At 42.5% G+C, this 21,341-nt stretch overlaps 2 protein-coding genes across 3 annotated transcripts in view; one reads left to right on the forward strand and one right to left on the reverse strand.

Moving 5' to 3' along the window:
• The window catches only part of LOC146967571 (putative uncharacterized protein MYH16), a 48,813-nt gene extending 34,228 nt beyond the window's left edge, over positions 1-14,585 (forward strand). The window contains exons 8-23 of one of the 2 annotated variants that reach the window (XM_085761458.1): positions 2,407-2,493; positions 3,544-3,789; positions 3,880-3,997; positions 5,335-5,462; positions 5,577-5,773; positions 6,556-6,688; positions 6,784-7,000; positions 8,410-8,546; positions 9,000-9,103; positions 9,919-10,111; positions 10,206-10,409; positions 11,147-11,272; positions 11,362-11,532; positions 12,251-12,451; positions 12,540-12,686; positions 13,795-14,585. In XM_085761458.1, coding sequence (XP_085617584.1) covers positions 2,407-2,493; positions 3,544-3,789; positions 3,880-3,997; positions 5,335-5,462; positions 5,577-5,773; positions 6,556-6,688; positions 6,784-7,000; positions 8,410-8,546; positions 9,000-9,103; positions 9,919-10,111; positions 10,206-10,409; positions 11,147-11,272; positions 11,362-11,532; positions 12,251-12,451; positions 12,540-12,686; positions 13,795-13,947 — 2,562 coding nt within the window. In that variant the 3' untranslated portion in view covers positions 13,948-14,585. The remainder of the gene's footprint in view (positions 1-2,406; positions 2,494-3,543; positions 3,790-3,879; positions 3,998-5,334; positions 5,463-5,576; positions 5,774-6,555; positions 6,689-6,783; positions 7,001-8,409; positions 8,547-8,999; positions 9,104-9,918; positions 10,112-10,205; positions 10,410-11,146; positions 11,273-11,361; positions 11,533-12,250; positions 12,452-12,539; positions 12,687-13,794) is intronic. The other variant, XM_085761459.1, reaches the window with a different exon arrangement.
• Positions 14,586-18,344: 3,759 nt separating this feature from the next.
• Positions 18,345-21,341, reverse strand: part of gas7b (growth arrest-specific 7b) — a 69,510-nt gene continuing 66,513 nt past the window's right edge. Inside the window, exon 14 of the mRNA XM_085760999.1 lies at positions 18,345-19,310. Within this exon, the coding sequence (XP_085617125.1) occupies positions 19,197-19,310 (114 nt within the window). The 3' untranslated portion in view covers positions 18,345-19,196. The remainder of the gene's footprint in view (positions 19,311-21,341) is intronic.

Raw genomic sequence — 21,341 nt, forward strand, 5'->3', positions numbered from 1 at the left:
TTGACTTGTGGCAATGTAAAGCTATTTACCACTGCTATGCTCACTGAAAGAGCTATAAGCAGAAACTTCTGACTAAGGCTCAACTCTAGAGAGAGAGAGAGGGATGGATAGATAGATAGATAGATAGATAGATAGATAGATAGATAGATAGATAGATAGATAGATAGATAGATAGATAGATAGATAGATAGATAGATAGATAGATAGATAGATAGATAGATAGATAGATAGATAGATAGATAGATAGATAGATAGATAGATGTTCCTCAGTGTGTTTTGGGCTCTTGAGTAAAGTGTCTGCCTCTTGACTTCTCCCATGTATCTCTGTGTAAAGTGGTGAGGCCTCTGTGTGTGTCTGTCTGCTGGATTTATCAAAGTGTTTTCACTGAACACGTCCTCCTGCTGCTGCAGACAGGACTTGTTGAGAGAGATAAAGTAAAACAAACAGAACAACCTGAGACACACTAACACACTTGGCTGTGCTGTGCTGCACTGTGTGTTTGACGTGCCACAGCTGACACCTTCCATATCAAACATGCTGTCATATTCCTCAGCCTCACTCACCACAGAGGGAGGATGTTGTCTTTACCTCTGCAGGTATCTGTGGGTGTTTTGTATAGAGTCTTTTTTGTGATTTGAGTGAACCAACCTTTTAACTATTAAATCCATTATGATTCAGTATAAACATGATGCAAATTTTTCCTCATAGTTTCACATTTCTAACTGAAGGTAACCACCTATTTCATATAACACATGACATAGTTGAGTGCACACCATCGCCTTTAGATTCAGGTGGTTAGAAGTCTAGGATACAGTAAACCGAGATGGTAGCAGAAAGCTAACAAGAGGAAGGTTAAAAGTTCATGCGCTTCATTATAAACTTACATGACTTGTGTAATTTAATGGACATAAATGTATCTAAAGGTGTGTTCGCACAGATTAGACTGTTATTATGGCTCAGAGAAGGACCTTGTTCACTTTGGAGAATGAAGTGATGCAGATGTGCTCTCACACTCCCACTGTCCAACACTCAGTGAGACCCTCGGTCTCATCTGTTTTCTCTGTCCTCCCTTGTTGTGGCTGAGGTGGGCCGATGTCTGTGTCTCTCTCTGCTGTCATGGAGGCCTGACACTGCAGCGTTTACACAGCAGCCCCAACAACAGCTACATCTGTCCTCAGATCAGCTGGAAAAGAAAACAACTGCAGAGTGTTAGTGTTTCTAACGGCCCTGAGGTATAAATCCTCTCCATGTGCACTGCATCATGTTGCATTTTATTTGTTTTGCACATCTTAGGCAAAACTATAAAAATTATATTATATTCCTTTTGATGTCAAGTTTTATGATACATTTTATATATACACTATGTATTATACATTTTATTAGGAATTTTTTTTTATTATAAGTTTTACTATGCTGTTGGAGCCAGAGTGGATTGTTTAATGTTTGTATTTTATATTCTTTATTTCTCCTGAAGCATTTGGTTCATAAAACTTCAAATATCTATAATGTGCAGTAATTGTGGGTAACTGTTGCTATTGTAGAAAAGACATTATTATATGCATTGCTCAGTATCTTGCCCATGTACACTTGGATGTGCAGAGTGGATGACACCCCGCTCCTCTTCCTGAGCCAGAGCTGCTCCTAATAACAACTTGAATATGTCAGTGAGTGTTGCTTTTCACAGTTCACATGTTAATGGATATATACATATATCGTATGTCCATATACCTGTTGATGTAAAACAAAACAAAAAAAGAAAAGGATATTTCCTCTACATGTGGAGCCAGTGACACTTCTCCTGTCAAACATGAATCAGGAATTTGAAAATAAAGAATAGCAGTCCCACATCCCAGCAGCCTGTAACAGGCCCATTATTGGCTCTGATGAATCTACATAGAAAACAACAGACTGAAAGCAGCTTCACATTATGAGATATCCAGCAGTGAAGAAAGCTTTGGATGAGATCCACAGGAAACAGCAGCTCAGCTCACAGATACTATTTGGACAGTTCACTGCTCTGATTGGATACCAGCCACTCTCCTGACCTCTGACCTCAGGAAGGATCACTTCCCATTGGTCCCTGGGTGGCTCAGTATCCTGTTCAGCAGGCAGACACTGTTACTGTAGCTTGAGCAGATGAGGTTTTCAGTCTGATGTTTGTTACACTAGACGTGCATCATTAGCACATCTGCTGCAGCTGTTTTAGGTGGAGCCTTTTTAACTGACAGACTTACTGGATAATTAGGCCAGAACTTGTCAATGTGAATATCAGAGTTAAACAGGAAACGCAAATGGAAACATGGAAATCACAAAAGGCTGAGACACACCAGTCAAACAGAAATAAATCTGATGACCCAGTGTCACATCGTACTGTGTGTGTGTGTGTGTGTGTGTGTGTTTGTCAGGTGGAGAAGCAGAGAGCGGATCTGACCAGAGAACTGGACGATCTCACTGACCGACTGGAGGAAGCAGGAGGAGTCACTGCTTCACAGGTGAACTACAGCCCAGTGGCAGCTCACATCCAACCCCAGTATACTACAACACAGATGCTGCCGCCTCAGAGCACTTTTTTATTTTTGATGAACTTTCAGGACCTGAGAGCAGAGACAGCTCAGTGGCTTCCTTGTCTGACAGAGGCCACTTTGTTGATTCGCCTGACTCATCCTTTTAACCCACGTCCTGTCGTCTTGTTTTGAAGCAATTAAAAGAAAACATTGCGTTTTATTTTTTTTTATCTGTCATCATTTCAATGGATTGTCTGGCTACTTGCAATACCTTAATGGCCCACCAGTTGGTTCCAGTTCACAGGTTGGAAACCACTGCTATGTAGATTTGTTTCAGACATGCTAACAAGAGAAAACATTATGGTTGTTGTGTTATTTCTTTTACAACAATTACAAATAAAAGTAAAATGAAAGAACCAGATCAACAAGCAGTATTGATAATAGTAGTTATGTTAAAGGGATAGTTCAACATTTTGGCAAATTGGCCCATTGCCATAATCACTATAGTCATAGCAGTAGGTTCGTTACCTTTAATTGTCGGTGCAAGCTATTCTTAGAAAAGCGGAGCAGAGCCACAAGCTGCTCAGAGCTACGCTATAGAGGCTGTCCACCAGAGCGTTTTGGAGTTGTTGGATTGTGTATTTGCTGAGTTTGATGAGAAAAACAGAGAAAGAGCCTCCGTAGCGTAGCTCTGAGCAGCTCGCGGCTCTTCTTCACCGTTCTAAAAATAGCTTGCACCGACAATTAAAGGTAACGAACCTCCTAAGACTAAAGGGATTATGGCAATGGGCCAATTTGCCAAAATTGTTGAACTATCCCTTTAAAATCTTAATTATACCCATCCCTACACCGTGTGTAATTTTGTCAAATTTAAATAAATCCCACACAACTGAGTGTTTAAAACCTCAGTCTGGGCTGATGCAGGTTTTCTGCTGGTTCCAGTTGTGCTCTACATGTCTGTGTGTGTGTGTGTGTGTGTGTGTGTGTGTGTGTGTGTGTGTGTGTGTGTGTGTGTGTGTGTGTGTGTGTGATGAACAGATGGAGGTGAACAAGAGGCGAGAGGCTGAGCTGCAGCGTCTGAGGAGGGACCTGGAGGAGTCCTCGGTCCAGTCCGAAGCTCTGGCCGTGTCTCTGAGGAAGCGGCACAACGACGCCATGGCGGAGCTGAGCGAACAGTGCGAGGCTCTGCAGCGGGCCAGGGCCAAGCTGGAGAAGGACAAGCAGAACCTGAGGATGGAGGTGGACGAGCTGGCCTCATCGCTGGACAACCTGCAGAAAGCCAAGGTCAGGATCCAGTTCTGATGCCTTCCTCCCTCAGAGAGGCTTTTATCTGTGACGGCCCAGTGTGACGTCAGTGTTTGTGTGGCGCTGCAGATGTCCTCCGACAGCCAGATGAAGAAGATGGAGGAGCAGCTGTCAGAGGCCAGCAGGAGGGGAGACGACCTGCAGAGGACGCTCACTGAGCTCAGCCTGGCCAAGAACAGGCTCACAGGTACACTGACCTCAGACCAGAGGGGGTCCTGGGCGTATTAATATAATAATACATTTTATTCTGACTTAAAGGGATATTTTAAAATTTTTAGAACAGCCAAGACAGAATTGTAGCAAATGTAGAGACTGTTTGGCGAAAAATCAGCGGTTTTGCATGAAACCTCTAAAACAACTCCGTCTCATAACGTTCCGTTATTATCTCATAGCGTAGTGAATGTGCAGGTCACAACTTGTCCACCAGAGTGTTTTGGAGTTGTTGGATTGTGTACTATTTGATGAATTTGATGAGGGAAACCAAGAAATCCCATGAGCCTCCGTAGCAAAGCTCTGAGCAGCTCGCGGCTCTGCTCCGCTGTTCTAAAAATAGCTTGCACCGACAAATAAAGGTAACGAACCTACTGCTATGACTATAGCGATTATGGCAATGGGCCAATTTCCAAAATGTTGAACTATCCCTTTACAGTAACACAACCTCTTGCTGCTGACTTTATCAGCAGCAAGCTGATGTGTCTGCACTAAATAAGGCACCCACTTGACTTGACATGGAAATGAGTGGTAGTCCAGAAAACTGGTTGGCACAAATGGCGGTTATTGTCTTTTCCTTTTTTTTTTACTCACCCATGTGCCCTTAACCTTCACCTTGTGTCAGCTTTCTGCTACCATCTCTTGTGTTAGGGTCAGTTTTGACCCATGTTTTAAATCAGCTGTAAAACATAGTAAAAACAATTATTTATCATCCCATTTGTTTCTCATCTCTTGGTTACGTTGTTAGTCTTCCTTATCCATGAAAGGACTGGTTTGCACTTATGATTTCATTATTGTTTTCATTGTTGTAACCCTAACAACACAAATGTCATAATTTTAACCAGAGCATTTTAGGATTTTGTAAAAAATAAACAAATTTATGTGGTACTTTTATGCATTAAAAACTTAAGAACAGGTCAGTGCTGACCTGAACACAAGAGGAAGGTTAAACAGATTGCACCCTGGGCGTTTGCCCACATTGCCCATAGCAAAAACCGCCACTGCCTCAGTCCCTCAACCTGCAGGGTCGCTCAGTTAGATCATCCAAAGTCAAGAAATGTGGGGGCACACGACTGTGGAGTAGAAGGTCTTGGCCTGGGGGAGCACAGGATAAACACAGAGGTGGAAAAACTGTGATGTTGCTGCAGTGTCACGTGTGTCCGAGCTTAAAGGCTTCATGATCCACACACAACAGCTTCTGCCAAAGTCAGAACACTTATGTTTATGTTCTCTCTGCTTCCTCTGCACATGTGGTGTGAGATGTTTTAATAATGACATGCTTCAGTATGCTAACAGTCAGTGTTCCTGTGTCAGCTGATAATGCAGATGTGAGTCGGCAGATGGAGGAGGCGGAGACCAGAGTCACTCAGCTGACACGCTCCAAAACTCTGCTCCAAACCCAAGTGGAGGATCTGAAGAAGCAGCTGGACGAGGAGGTCAAGGTCTGTGTTCCAGCTCCGTGTGGAAACATCACTGATGAATATTTTAATTTCTGGTGTTTTTTTTTGTTTTTTCCACCCGGAGTCGTGGATCTCACGTGGTGTCTCTGTTGCCAGTGTAAACAGGCCATCGGCAGCAACCTGAACTCGGCGCGGCAGGAGTGCGAGGTTCTGAAGGAGCAGCTGGAGGAGGAGCAGGAGAGCAAGCAGGAGCTGCAGCGCCTGGTCTCCAAGCTCAACAGTGAGGTGACGCACTGGAAGACCAAACATGAGTCTGACAGCATCCAGCACGCTGATGAGCTGGAGGAAACAAAGTACGTGGTGTCTTTTATTCACTATGACTCTTTATCTCAGTGCTCTGACTGGACAGGGCCGTTGTATAGGGGAGAAAGGTGATGATAATTCTAGGGGCCCAGCGCCCAGTGGGGCCCATAAAAAACCCCAGTAGTCTAATCTTTGTATGACTGAATTATTCTGCATAAGACCCTGACTAATACTCATAGTACACTGTAAAAACTCAACATCTTTCCAAGAATATTTGTCTTATTTCTTGTCCAAATGTCTCATTTCTAGTCAAAGCTAATCTCTTTCCACTTAAAATAAGACTCATAACCTAAACATTAACTTTTTTTTAGGTCATTTTCACTTGTTTCGAACTAATTTTCACTTGAAATAAGTAGAAAAATCTGCCAGTGAAAGCATGTTTTTTGTGCTTGTAATAAGGAAGAAAAACTTCACTCCACTATCAGATTTTTTCTACTTATTCCAAGTGAAAATATGCTTGAAAGAAGTAAAAAGTGTCTAAAAACAAGCTACTTTTAATATGATGTGTCTTATTTTAAGTATAATCAGATTTGTTTTGACTAGGAATTACATTTTGACTAGAAATAAGACAAATATTGAGTTTTTGCAGTGTAATGCTGCATTAGCATCAAAACAAAGTAGGCTAAATAATTCATGATAATACATACGTAGTCTAAGAAAAAAAAAAAAACTGGAAAAGTTAGGGGGAGGGGCCCACTTTAGTATTCTTTAAGGGGGCCCAGAATTCCTAGCAACGGCCCTGTGACTGGATATGTGTGTGTGTGTGTGACAGGAAGAAGCTGGCGACCAGGCTCCAGGAGGCCGAGGAGGCTGTAGAGGCCACCCAGGCCAAGTGTTCCTCACTGGAGAAAACCAAGCAGAGGCTGCAGGGGGAGGTGGAGGAGCTGTGCATGGACCTGGAGAAGGTTGGAGCAGGAGACGCAGGAGTCTGAACGTTGCAGCGACACAAACGTGCTCGTCGTCACCACTGAATCTTTTCCCCCCCTCTCTTGTGTCCCAGGCCAGCGGCTGCGGTCAGGCCCTGGACAAGAAGCAGCGGGTCCTGGAGAAGCAGCTCGGAGACTGGAAGCAGAAGTGCGAGGAGCTGGTGGCCGAGGTGGAGGGCTGCCAGAAGGAGAGCAGGCAACACGCCAGCGAGCTCTTCAAGCTCAAGACGGCACACGAGGAGTCTCTGGAGCAGCTGGAGGCTCAGCGCAGGGAGAACAAGGCCTACCAGGGTACAGAGCACAATCACTGTGTGTGTATGTGTGTGTGTGTGCTGATGACCTGCTGATTTAGAGCGTTGGCAAGTGGAAAAAAGTCTTGATGCTATGCTACGCTAATGGTGTCCTGGCAACAGCCTCCGACAGAGCACAGACATTACCATCCCACTCTCTACAGCAGGGGTGCACAAAGTCTTCTGAGTGGAGGGCCAAAAATGAATCAGGGTGGAGGCTGAAACTAAACATTCATGTTGCAGTGCATTAAATGAAATATACCTGTAGCATGATTATGCAAAATTATGACAGAGTATTAGGGCCACATTTAGAAAAAAAAAAGAGAATAAAGTCATAATTTTGCGAGAAAAAAGTCATATTATTATGAGAATAAGTATAGGTTTCACAAACAATGAGAGCCGGTATTGGCATGGTTCTGGCAACAACAACAAATTCACGTAGACTACTGTGCTTCTCTGGGAACGAGGTAGCAGACAGTTTACTCTTCTCAACCAGAGTACCAGTAGTCTACCACATATCCTACATAGTTGGGCTTTGGCACATCATCAGCACCACATTGTCATTAGTATCAGAACTTTGAAAAGAATATGCAAGAAAATGCATCTATTCCGCAAAAAGGACCAGGTGGATTTGGAGGAAGTCGTTGCCTTTTTCTCATAAAATTATGACTTTATTCTCATAATATGATGACTTTTTTCTCCTAAAATTATTACTTTTTTTCCTCGTAAAACTATGAGTTTTTCTCAAAGTCTGTGAAAAAAAAATCTCAATGTGGCTCTAATACTCTGTCGTACAAAGTAAACACTTATACAAAGTAATTTTGAAAATGAATAACACTATTGTTTATTTACTGTTAAGTGCATGAAATTACAAAACATCCATATTGGTCTTTTTTAAAGTAGAACGAAAAGTAAAAAGTACAAAAATAATAGTAAATACTAGGCCTATGTCTTCAAAGACATGTGCATTATAACAACATTGGACACAACATGCCCCATGACACCAAAATACTGCATACTTCACCACCTTGAACAATCATTTTAAAATCAGGAATAGTAATATAATTGGACAACAGCTTTAAGTTGAAACATTAAACATACAGAACAGGACATGCTCCAAAGTGACAGACATTGTAGGACAACAGCGCCACCCTACCCCCTATGTAACACAATGTTAATTTGTGGTCAGGAGAGGTGCAACAATAAATAAATATTGAAAGATTGATTCAATTGCTGGCAGCGAGAAAATAATAATAATTTAAAAGATTAAAAATTTGAGCATGGGCAATGGGCCAAATTGGGCAAGTAACAGGCTACATATGTGCTAGAATGTCAGAATACCCCTTTGTAACTAATGGTGGCTAACAGTACCCATGCGTTATTCAGCCGTGTGTGTGTTCTTTGTGACAGAGGAGGTCACTGACCTCACAGACCAGCTGTCAGATGGAGGGAAGAGTGTCCACGAGCTCCAGAAAGCAAAGAAGAAGATAGAGATGGAGAAGGAGGAGCTTCAGGCCTCGCTGGAGGAGTCTGAGGCGGCGCTGGAGGTACACAGCTTCACACCCAGGATACATCCACTCCACCGTGTCTTTGTTTAAAAACACATCTCCTCTGCTGTGTTCCTGCTCTGATGACTGAGGGTTTTAGAAATGCTGCTGCTGCAACTTCAGGGTTGCATTATAGTGGCATAGACAATGGTTTCAGCTGTGATAGTCTGCACACTGTCACTTGTAGGAAGCTGAAACTGTGTTTTGTGTGGCCGACGCCGCAAACGTGAATCCAAGTGGACCAAATATGAAGATGTTACAGAGATGTTATGTTGAGGAGGATTTGAGGACATAGATGTAGACAACCAGTCAAACACTGACCCTGTTTTGAGTCAAAGGCAACAGCATCTGATCTAGCTGATCTTTCAGTGCTAATGTTTCATCCATCACCTCGGTGAGGATGAGTGATTCAGACACTTGCTCACCAGTCACTACCTACACCTGTCTCTCCAGGCCGAGGAGACCAAGGTGCTGAGGCTGCAGCTGGAGCTGTCCCAGGCTAAAGGAGACCTGGAGCGACGGCTGCAGGAGAAGGAGGAGGAAGCTGAAGCAGCGAGGTACCTCATCTTGTCACAGCACTCAAGCTACTTTAATGCCCTGCAGTTATTATTCTACATTATGTGTCTATGGACTCAAGAACCAGTCACTTTCACCTCATGATCCATTGACTCTGTGTTTGTCCCTTGAAAACGTGAATGAAACTAAACCTACTCCACTTGAATTAAGACAAAACTTCTATATTTGTTTGGAAATAAAGACTGAATGGTCTCGTCTAGAGCGTTCAAGAACATCTTTCATCATTTCATCATCTTCAAAACAAAGACATCAAACCAAGACTCAGAGAGTAGAGCAAAAGGGTTCATAGTGTCTGTTTCTAAATAGCTGAAACAAAGTTCTTATACAAGACATGTGTATAAGGAGGTTTAGCAGTACCTTGACATGTTTATGTTGAAGTATCATGTCAATAACCTTCTTATACACATACATGTCTTGTATATATACACTTTCTGTCCTCCAAAGCTGATTATCACAGCCATACTCTCCTCACTGGTTCACCAAATAAAACCATTAGAGAGCAGCAACTTATTCAAAATGAGCTACAGAGCATGGCATGCTACCCCAGTCTGTGCTTTTACTTCTATTTCCATGTGTCTTTTATTTCTGTGATGTTGAATGACCTCTGTGAGAGATAATGTGCAACACAATTGAATTTTCCTTCCCTCTATCTCTCTTTACTCTGCACAAAGTCATTACTTTATAATTGAAGGTAAGACCTGCTTCATCAAACTGTTTTTTTAAACCCTGCAATGTCTCGTGCACCATCCTTGAAGCACCTTCGTCTCCATCCATTAATCCCCGTCTCCTCTGGCAGGAAAAGCCACCAGAGGGCGTTAGAGTCCCTGCAGGCCAGTCTGGACGTGGAGGTGAAAGGCAGAGCGGAGGGGCAGAAGCTGAAGAAGAAGCTGGAGGCCGACATCAACGAGCTGGAGCTGCAGCTGGACCTGCTCACCAAGAGCAACGGCGAGCTCACCAAGAGCGGCAAGAAGACGCAGCAGCAGATCAAGGTTGCCGCGGGTCACGTGATGATGATCCTCCACAGCCGAGGTTTTAGATCGGCCTGAGACTCACAGAGGGAAATGTTCTCTCCCCCTGTCCCAGGACCTGCAGGCTCAGCTGGAGGAGGAGGTGCGCAGCCACGAGGAGTGCCGGGAGGAGCAGGCGGCCGCCGAGCGACGCTGCGCTCTGCTGCTCGGCGAGGGGGAGGAGACTCGCGCCGCCCTGGAGAGCGCAGAGAGGGTCCGCAAAACCCTGGAGACGGAGCTGCAGGAGGCCAATGAGAAGTATGGAGACCTCAACAACCAGGTGAGGAGCAGCGTCTTTGTTGCAGAGCTGAAAGTTCCATCTGGTCTCAGTTCAGTTTCATTTTATTATTTGATCCAGCCGAGGTAATTACACACAGATACCAAAACACAACACTTTGATATTCACTGGTTGGAAAGGAGCAGGGAGAAGATGCATCTTCTATTGCCTGCCCCTGATTATTCTGAATAATCTGTCAGTCACTCAGCAACAGTCTTACAATAAAGTCAACAAAACAAACAAAACACAACAAAGTTTCAATCTGACAGTAATAAAAAGAGTTTGTGAATCATTAATTACCTTTGTGATAAAGGTCAAAGGTCAAAGGTCTCTTTATTGTCATGCAACACATGTTAAAAACATGGGATGAACGAAATTGCGATGCCATGGTCCCGTGCCAGCCCACTAAGATAAATAAAAATAAATTAAAGTACAATAAATAAAAAACTGTAGTTAAAAACTAGTTTTAATTGTTTTCTTGAATTGGAATATATTTGTACAGGTCTTGAGATCATTACATTGATTCCAACTACAGAGATGCACATCTGTTTTAAAGTTGTCTGTGCAAACTGGTGTTTGAAATGTAATTCTCTCCTGTGTTCGTCATCCTCTGAGCTAAAAACAAACAATTTTTGTAGATTTTCCGGTGATATTCTATTTTCTGCTTTATACGTTACAACCTGTGTCTGTGATTCGACTACGTCTTTACATCTGATCTCATGACGCTCTTCATGTTTCAGTTCCAGCTGGCCCTGAGTGGTCGGAGGAAGCTGGAGGTGGATCTCCAGACTCTGCAGCAGGAGCACGAGGAGCTGCAGGGGGAGCTGAGAGCATCTGCAGACAAGATCAAGAAGGCCAGCTGTGAGGTAAACACACACACACACACACGTTTACTAAGAGATGTCAGTGGACTTTAACAAACGGCTCTCATTAATGAACTTTGTCATGACGTCAGTTGGCCCGGGTGGGGGAGGAGCTGCGTGTGGAGCAGGAGCACACGCTGCACCTGGAGAGGGTGAAGAAAGGTCTGGAGGCTCAGATCAAGGACATGAGCGGGAGGCTGGAGGAGGCCGAGCAGATGGCTCTGAAAGGAGGGAAGAAGATCATCCAGAAGCTGGAGGGAAAGGTACCAAGACACACACTGTGTCAGCATCAGAGCCTGATGTTCTGTCACCAGACCGCTGGACAGAAGTTTTATACACAGTGGCATGCAAAAGTTTGGGCACCGCTGGTCAAAATAGTGTGAACAGTGAGACAAGTGGAAGATGAAATGATCTCCAAAAGACATAAAGTTACAGATGACACATTCCCTTTACATTTTAAACTATATGTTTTTTTTTCTCCAGTTCAGTTCAGCTTTATTGATATCACGAAGGAAATTGGATGTGCAGCAGGCATCACAGACACAACAGACAACACAACATATCACTTGCCTTAACATAACACAATATAATGCAATAAAATACATAAAGAGGGGGTAATAAAATAATAAAACATACTACTACTAATAAATTACTGTTAATAATAAGGCATAATGCTCTTAAGTGTGTGGTAAAAAATGTAAACAGTGCACACAATAGATTGCAGTTAGGTCAGCTGGAATATTTCATATCATTTGTAAAAGAACATAGATGGATCACAATTTTCAGTTGTTTAACTGCTACAAAGTCAATGTGTAAAGTATGATATTTTCAACATCGCAGCCTGATTTCAATTAAATTTGACATTTAATATTTTGAGCTGATCAAAGGGTAAGACTCAAAGACAGAACACATGGATATGTTCTGTATCGATAGTGAGAGCACCAGTCACAGTTAGTGGTGTGTGTGTGTGTGTGTGTTCAGGTGAAGGAGCTGGAGCTAGAGCTGGACTCGGAGCAGAAGCGTCACGCAGAGACGGTGAAGACTCTGAGGAAGAACGAGCGCCGGCTGAAGGAGCTGCTGTTCCAGTCGGAGGAGGACCAGAAGAACCAGCAGAGGATGCAGGAGCTGGTGGAGCGGCTGCAGAACAAGATGAGAGCCTACAAGAGACAAGTGGAGGAGGCCGTACGTCACCCGGTCCTTTCACATCGAAACACACCACCCAGAGTACAGACTCTATCTCTGCGTCACAGCACTGTCCTTGTCCTTACAGGAGGAACAAGCCAACATGAACTTGGCCAAGTACAGGAAGACGGTCCACGAGCTGGATGATGCAGAGGAGCGGGCCGACATCGCTGAGTCAGCACTCACCAAAATCAGGACCAAGAACAGAGGCAGTTTCGGCAAAGGATACTCCTCTGTAAGTAACCTCAGGCTCAAAACCTGGCTCTCAACCTTCAGTCGCTAAAGATATAATTCCTAAATAGCTGAATGCTGCTGGTGCTACAGTATATATACTCACTCTGAGCCCTAATCTGTGTGTGATGGAGATCCAGTGTGTTCCTCCACCAGATGTGGAGCATCATCTAGATCTGCACCAAACTGCACAAACTCCATAAAGCACCATCAATATGTCTGAGCTTTTATATCAACTTTCAAATATTTTTTCCTGGTAAAATGAAATGAAATGAAATGTTGAAAAATGTCCCGAGAGGAAACTCAATTTATCTGTTTTTTCCAGGCTCAAGTTTATTTTAATTTTATTATATTTTTTCCCCCTAAATGTTTGTTTTTGTAATATTAATTTAAATTGATAATTATTAATTATTATTTCAATTATTGTTTATATTTTTATTTTCTTAAACACTCAGTGTAGTGAAACATTTTTTAAACCTGAAAAGGGAGCCTGTGAAAAACTCTCACAGATGAAAAAGAGAAGTTGCTGTCAGGACTTCCATAGAATCTGGAAATTATAAAGAAAGTGACTTAAATTCCAGGATCCAGCTCTTTAAAGAGGAATTATGCAGGATTTGACCTTCATTAAACAGCTCCAGAGTCCTAGTGCTGGTTAAATCAATGACTTGTAACTAGTTCCAGGGAGAGTGGAGGCTCTCTGTCTTCCACCTAGCGTCTCTTGGCTGAAAACCAACCCGGTGTCTCAGCTCTCGTCTCTGCGGCACCGCCACACAAATGCGTCCTGTAACCCGTAATCTCTTGATTATGACAGATAAGACTACACACATATACACATGGTAACATTGTATATGTTACCATATAACATTATGTCCCACTCGATTGATTTCTCGCCGGCTTAGTTGTAAACAAATGCACATGGCCAAGAGGAGGGTTAGCAAAACAGCGGAAAAGTGACCAGACTTGCATAGTTCCTCTTTACCTGGATCTCCACCAGAATTGAACCAGGTCTTCCCTGTTCTCCTCTTCATCCATCAATACGACTGGTGCAGCTTGTTTCCTGTGTTGTGGTTGGTCTACACACTGACTGAGTGGTGTCTGTGCTCCTCCTCCAGGGTTACAGCACACCGTACCCAGGCCTGGTCCGCTCCCCCAGCTCCGCCGGCTCAGAGGGCAGAGGAGAGAAGATCCTGAATGACGACAATGAGTCGGTCAGCTCGCTCATCCCGGCCTATCTCAACTCCCTGAAGAAGCTGATGATCGAGTAGAGATGTGACATCACGGCGGCTCATTGTGACTCTAGATTTTAAGTCCTCTTGCTCCTGGAGAGATGGAGCGGTGTGAAGCATCAGGACCATCAAACTCCAGATTCACTAAACAATCAGGTCACTTCTTCCTCTGTGTATCTGTAAGAGCACAGCTGTGGTAACACACCTGCTACAGTATATCCACTTCGTCATATAATATCTGTGTGTAAAAACAGATTGAATAGTGATGTCATACCAAAATTATGACCACAATACAGTTTTTTTGATACTGGCACTGAAAAAATACCACAGTCAAGTAATGCCAGTGAATTATTGTACCATAATGTGTTCATACATTTTAATATTCAACCAAGATTTTTAAAAAAGAAAAAAAAAATCACATGCCAGCACACAGATACAGCCTACAGGTGGACCAGTGTCAGTGGTTGCTGTTTACATGTATTCTGTCACAGTTGCTGAGCTATATAACTATTAAACACCTTTTATCAAAAATACAATTATTCTGTTGCAGTTGCTGTTTGAAACATAACATTTGGTTCACAAGAGAAAGATTTCATAGCAAAAATCAGACTATTTTTGTTTTCTTTTTATCTCCTTCTCCTCCTTATTATTATCAAAGGGATGTTTTTTTCTGGACAGTTGTTTGGCCACTTCAGTTCTTTGATCCAGGACGACCAGGCTGTTAATGAGCTCCTCAATCAGACAGGATGGGATGTCATCAGCACGGTGATGGAGGGAGTCAGTCACTGACTTTTACAAACTTCCTTCTCGTTGTTAAGAGCAGGCTAATACTAACACTGGTTTAGTTTTAGTTAGTTCAACAAGTGTTTAGGCAGTTTTAGTTCAGTTTTCATTTCTGAGGAATTGACTAGTTTTTATTTAGTCTTTCAGGTTGTAGGAGAAATCCTCTGTGAGACCTCTGAAGATCAACTTCCAAATTTGTGGGATTTTCCCCTTTTAGTTGCATCCCGTTATGTTCCCATCCGTCATCATCACGTTACATCACTCTGTGGGTCGTACTCCAAGTCGTCCCATATTGAGCTGTGGCCTTTTCTTCCTGCAACTTTAGGAAACTAAAACTAAGCTGATGTTATCTGCAATTCTGTTTAGTTTTGCATTTTTTGCATTGTGTTCTACTAAATTCTTTTTTCACTGGTAGTTTTAGTTTTTGTCTTAGTTTTAGTTAACTATAATAACCCTGCTTCATAGTGATGTGTCCCACTAGAAGTGTGGGGAACTGGGCCCATGTTGACTCGGTCCTCTACGACTCCTGGTGGTGTGAACTCTGACAGCACAGGTTCTGTCAGGGACCCAGTGGATCTTCTTTATTTCAGCTCTTTAAACGGGTTGCCATGTCTGTCAGTGAGGAGCTTTATTGAGCTTTGAGGTGTCTCTGGGCTGTGGAACTGAGTTCACTCTCTCCCTCTGTTTGTCTTCATTGTCAACAAGCTGTGGACGTGTGTCGTGTCTCTGGAAGAGGTGCAGCTGCATATGAGAGGAGGAAGCAGAGCTGCAGACACACACTGTCACACACCGATACAACTCACTGAAAATATGGCTTCTTCTTTTTTCTTGGGCTTTTTTTGCCTTTAATTTGACAGGACAGTTGAGAGAGACAGGGTCGCCAGGGGAACCGCTGCAGAGAGGACAGTACACTCAGGGCGCCTGCTCAACTAAATGAGCTATACGATGCCCCGAATATCCCTTTAATTTAAACACGGTTATTCCTAAAATATCAGAACCAACAATGTCAGATGTCAACTGCAGGTTATCAGGATACTTTTCTAGTATCGTATGGAAAACTGTTCCTCAAACAACATGTCAAAGAGCACTCATGTATAATCCATCAGGTCATAATAAAAATCATCAGCAAATCCTTTATTTGAATGCACAAAATGACTGTTGTTATACATCACAAAGGTCTTTAAGGCTTTTTTCATCTGAAGTATAAAATATTATATATACTTACAATGTAAGTAGCAAAGCCAGACAAAAAGTAGCATTGCTCTATCACCCTGTTATATTATTGTTGAATTAAATTCAACAGCATAGAGAAGGAGACCTTGTGTGTGCTGCTGGGTAGTTGACTATGAGGGTCGCACTGTCCAGAAAGTCAACATAAGATGGAATTTGTCTTGTCTCTTGTCTTCAGGATGTAGCTTGTAAGGTGCAAATTAAACTTCTTCAGTGCAACTTTTAAAACATGTATATTCTCAAGGTCCCATGCAGTACAAAGGTAGATGTCCATGTGTTCTTTGATTATAAAGCAGCTCTAGGTTCTACATTACTATTGTGGAAGTATCAAAGCCTCCACAGAGAAACACATACAGTACAGCCTTATCACTCAGGACTTCTGAAAGGTTGTGACGTCACAGTCAGGCCCCAAGCCCCGCCCATGTGGACCCAGCATCCAACACTTGATCAGCCTCCTCTCTTCTGATTGGTTCACTGACCTCCAGGGGAAAACATGGATATTGTTTTTTGTTTTTTGGTTCTTATACAGTATGTATCTTCTTATGCATCAACATTTTAGAGAAGAGGACAATAGTCCTTGACTTCAGTTTGAGGCAATATGCTCACAATCTCTCCTCCCAGCGTTGAGTAATGGCCTGAAGTCATGAAATTTCATCACCTTATTTTTTTTATAGTAGGTATTTAGCCTAAGTCATATTGCATCATAATTAATGTGTGTGTATTTTTAAATTATGGTCAGAAATGTGTTTTCTGACCCATGACTAGTGTCCAAGTGTCCAGCCTGAGAGGAAGACATCTGACGCCTCAGTTTAACTGTAACAAGGCTAAGCTACTGTAGGAGGTTAGCAGGTTAGCATCAGCCAATTCCTATAATGTGATATGATGAAGATGATGAAACACACCTAAAGCTGCAATGTACCTGTCTACAAGCTAAATGCTTTAAAGTCAAATTGGTTCAAACTTTCATTCACAATTAAGACAATCAACTAATTTTCATGAGGCTTCATCAACAAATTCCATGGAACTGACACACAAACATGTCATATAGAGAAGATACATGACTGACAACCAGTCATTATTATTATTGTTACCATGTAATATATTCAACATGGTGCCATTAGCATGTGGGTTTGAGAATAATACAAAACTGTGTATTTTAATTAAGTGTATCTTTGTCTAAACTTTGAACCATTTCATTATTCTCACTGTTGCTGTTCGTGTAACAAATATTTTATTGATGAATGTGAAAATGTCTTTTATAAGAAATAAAATGTGTTTCTCATTTATTCTCCTCATATTTGTCCGATTATTCACATACAAAACAAAGACAAACCACAGCGCTTATGTTATGATGTATGATACATATTTTCATTTTTATTAATGAAAAATTCCAACCTTTAGCTGTTAATGTACAAAAACATCTCAGTCCTGGTGTCTCAGTGGTCAGATAAGACTAAGTAGTAACACTGGATAAGACCTGGTAGTGAAGGAGCTGTTTGTACATCTTAACCAACTCAAGCAGATATCACAGTAGACCTGTCATTTCTCCTCTTGCATATAAAACACTTAGATTTCATATATTAGCAGTACCAAATGTCTGTATATTATATATCTTTATGTATTTTACACTTCACTCCACGGCCTCCTCTCATGGCAAATCACACATCTCACATATTTACACCAGGTCTCCCTGAATATGGAACTCCTTCACTTCCATTAGTAATAAAATGATTAAGTTCTCTTTCATATGAACAGTGGCTTACAGTGAATTTATTAAAATCATTTGGGAATAAAGTGCAATTGTTTGATTTTTAATTATCATTAGGAATGATGTTTTCTTTCAGAGATGCTAACAGTAGCCAGATATGGGATGTTAGCTCACAGAAACTGACTGTTTGTTAATCCCTGCTGCTGCTGCTGCTGAACACCTGTCAGGCCCAAAAACACAGAAGCTACATTCTAGTGAGTGTAATAAACAATGTGCCATCAAGCATGTCCTGCTAACTTCAGGACTCAAACATGAATTCAGTTGGTAAAGGGCCTGTCATTAGAAAACTATAAAGTGAACTAAGATGTCCATCCACTGACACAGTGGAAGTGAACCCAGTGTCCCAGAGTTCAGAGCAAACAGCTGCTTCCTGCTCTTTAGATCACATTACAGAAACATCTACCAAACTTGTGCTGGATGTTGCTTCACTGCTTCTTATTTAAAAACTCCTTTGTTTGTACAAAAACTGCACAATTTGGGAATATGATATAGAAAGATTTTTTCTTGTAGCATTTTACAAAACTTGTTCTTTCTTTTCATTGGTGAAAAAAAAGAGAGAGAGATACAACCTATATTAAGTGACTTGATATAAAAATGTATCAATGAATGTAACAAGGTCCAGTGTTTTGCGTGGTTCATTCTTCCATCATGGAACTCTGTAACTCTTCATATCATCTCAACTGCCTAAAGAGTTTTCAGTAGAAAACATTTGCTGATTAAAATTCATTTCTGCCATAAGAAGGAACAGAACAGTAACACTGCAGCAAAACTGATCTGAACTTTCAGTTTAGAGTGCATGGAGGAAAAAAGTAAAAATCAACAAGCAGGAAATATGAATAATTCTAGTCTGATTTAGCCTGGTGTAGTACACTTTAGCCTCTGGGCTAGAAATGTATTTTACAACAACAAACAAAGCAGCAAACAAATAAGTTTGATTTATGGAAAAAAAAAAAACATTCAAAGGAGAAAAAAAAGAGAAATAAGTTATTTTATCTAAAGTCACCTCTAATTTTTGGTCCAATTTAAAGGTCTGTTGAAGGTTGTGGAGCTGACTGACAGAAGCCTGACCGGGCTGACAGCAGCAGTAGAGTGGGCGGGGCTTAGCAAACGGTCAATACTTGCACATGGTTGATAGTGATATTAAAATACTTAAGCCTTGTTCTGACACACAGTCATAAAACACCCATGTAGCTCAGCAGCATCTGTTAAATCATCGAGTCAAAGAATCACAGAGCAGAAGCACAAAGAGCTGCAGGAACATCTACATGTCACATGGTCTCCGTCGCTGCTTCTTCATCTGAGTGTCGTCAGTCTCACGCTCGAGCATCAGCTTGTGTAACAGAAAATCACAACCCATCTCTCTCTCTCCGACGTCGTCGCCCTCAGCAGGTGGAGGCTCATCCCTCAGCGTGGGGGGAGGGGGGGGGTGAGGTTGATCCCCGGCACAGTCACACCTCAGGCCGGCGGGCTTCAGGTCGGTGTGTCTGCGTCTCACAAAGCTCTGAGATTAGATCTCGACGTCCACGGGCCGAACCTCTCCGGTCTTGTTCTCCCTCACCCACAGCTCCCTGTCCCTCACGGGATCCACACACTGCAGGAGCTGGTCCACCGGCTCCATCGTCTGGACACACAGGGAACAACATCAACACACACATTCTCTGCTTCTTTTCTTCATCTGTCGACTCTTCTAGTATGGATGAAGTTAACTCTTTGACTGCCAGCCATTCTCACAGCAGCTTCCTCCAGCTTGCCAGGCATTTTCCAGCTTTTTGACTGATTTCCGTAGACCTACCATATATTATGTACTGTTACTACATATACATTCAACCCATCAAAGGAAAGATGAGGGTCTCTAGTTTCCAGAAAAAAAACTGTTTGTTTCTATCTTGTTCCAGTCTTGTGAAATTGGCGGTTGAATATAGGTTAGTTCAGCCCAAAATGCCATTTTGGCACCAAAATCTTGAGAAAAAGAGGTTTTTGTGTCGGCTGTCATTTTCAGGTGAACCAGTACAATTGGCTCCTTTATATTTTGCTTTAGTGATGCCTCAACATCTGTACAGTTGTTCTCTTGTAAACAACAACTAAATCAACACTGACAAATGACTTTTGATGACAATAGACAAAATATTTAGCTACTGACACACACTACTGCAGCCTTTTTTCCTTCTTTTCTTTGAGTTACAACTTTTTATTTTCTTTTTTTTAGTGTGTGTGCGTACGTGACGTGTGCGTGTGCATACGTGTGCGTGTGTGTGTGTGTGTGCGTGCGTGTGTGTCTGTGTGTGTGTGTGTGTGTGTGTGTGTGTGTGCGCGCGCGCGCGGATCAGTTCGACAGGTTTTTGTAGCCGAAACACGGCGCTTTAGATCAGATCCAGCTTCCTCTGGTCAGCAGGCAGCGGTGTCACTCACTCTCTCTGTCTCACACACACATCTACACACACACACACAGCAGCTCTGGCTGACGTGCCCCCTGAACTCAGCCACAGACATGTACGCTCACAACAGACCCTCCCACCACCTTTAGCTCTCCTCGTCACGTTCGCCGGCGCCGTCCGCTCCTCATCCACACTAGATCGGGGATTTTCAAGCTGCTATCTGAGTGATTTCTCGCAAAATCTGGCGACTTTCCAAACGCTCTTGATGACTAACGACGAGCGATCAACGGGGTTGTTGTTACTAACGTTTGTGCTTTGTATCACGGAGCTGCACGGAGCTTCGACGAGCTGCCGAGCCGCCATGAGCCCCGCCGCCGCCCCCGAAGCTCTCACCGGCGGCCAGAGTGTCACGGAGCGGCGGCGCTGCAGTCAGACACCCGCTCCGCTCCGTGAGGGGGGAAAAACACGCTATAGTTTTTATATCTCTCAATCCAAATGTGTTTTTCTGCACTTTATTTTGATGATACAAGTCTGATCTTCACAGAGGAGTAGGGCAAGACATTCAACATGGCGTTGCCATTAAAAAAACGCTAAGACGAGTTATCTCGTCTTTGGCAGACTACGCTTGGATTCGCTAAGACGAGATAACTCGTCTTTGGCAGTCAAAGAGTTAAATGTAGTTTTTTTTTTTTCTCAAAAATTATTTTCAAATTTTCTTTGGATGCATGTTTATATCAACTATCAGGGCACACAGGATTTTATCCAATAACTCCATAAAATAGGCAAGCAGTCTTCCAGTTCAGAAAATCAACCTAAGGAGGAGAATGCCACAGAGCCTATATGTTTTCTGAGGTTACACCAAAAATAAGGGCAATAGGGGGCAGGGAGTAACACGTTTTTTAAAGGGATAGTTCAACAAGGCCCATTGCCATAATCCCTATAGTTTTAGCAGTAGGTTTGTTACCTTTAATTGTCAGTGCAAGCTATTTTTAGAACGGCGGAGCAGAGCCGTGAGCTGCTCAGAGCTACACTACGGAGGCTAATGGGATTTCTTGGTTTCCCTCATGAAACTCATCAAATACACAATCCAACAACTCCAAAAGTGGACAAGTTGTGACCTGCACATTCACCACACTATGAGATAATAACAGAATATTACGAGACAGAGTTGTTTAGGGGTAAATTCATGCAAAACAGCTGATGCGCGTTCCTGTCAAGGGCAGTTTTTCAGCAAGCAGTCTCTGCATTTACCTCTAAAACAACTCTGTGTCGTAACT

Source organism: Trachurus japonicus, chromosome 19 (assembly GCF_045865225.1).
Source record: "Trachurus japonicus isolate A0001 chromosome 19, Traja_1.0".
In the NCBI taxonomy this organism is placed as follows: domain Eukaryota; kingdom Metazoa; phylum Chordata; class Actinopteri; order Carangiformes; family Carangidae; genus Trachurus; species Trachurus japonicus.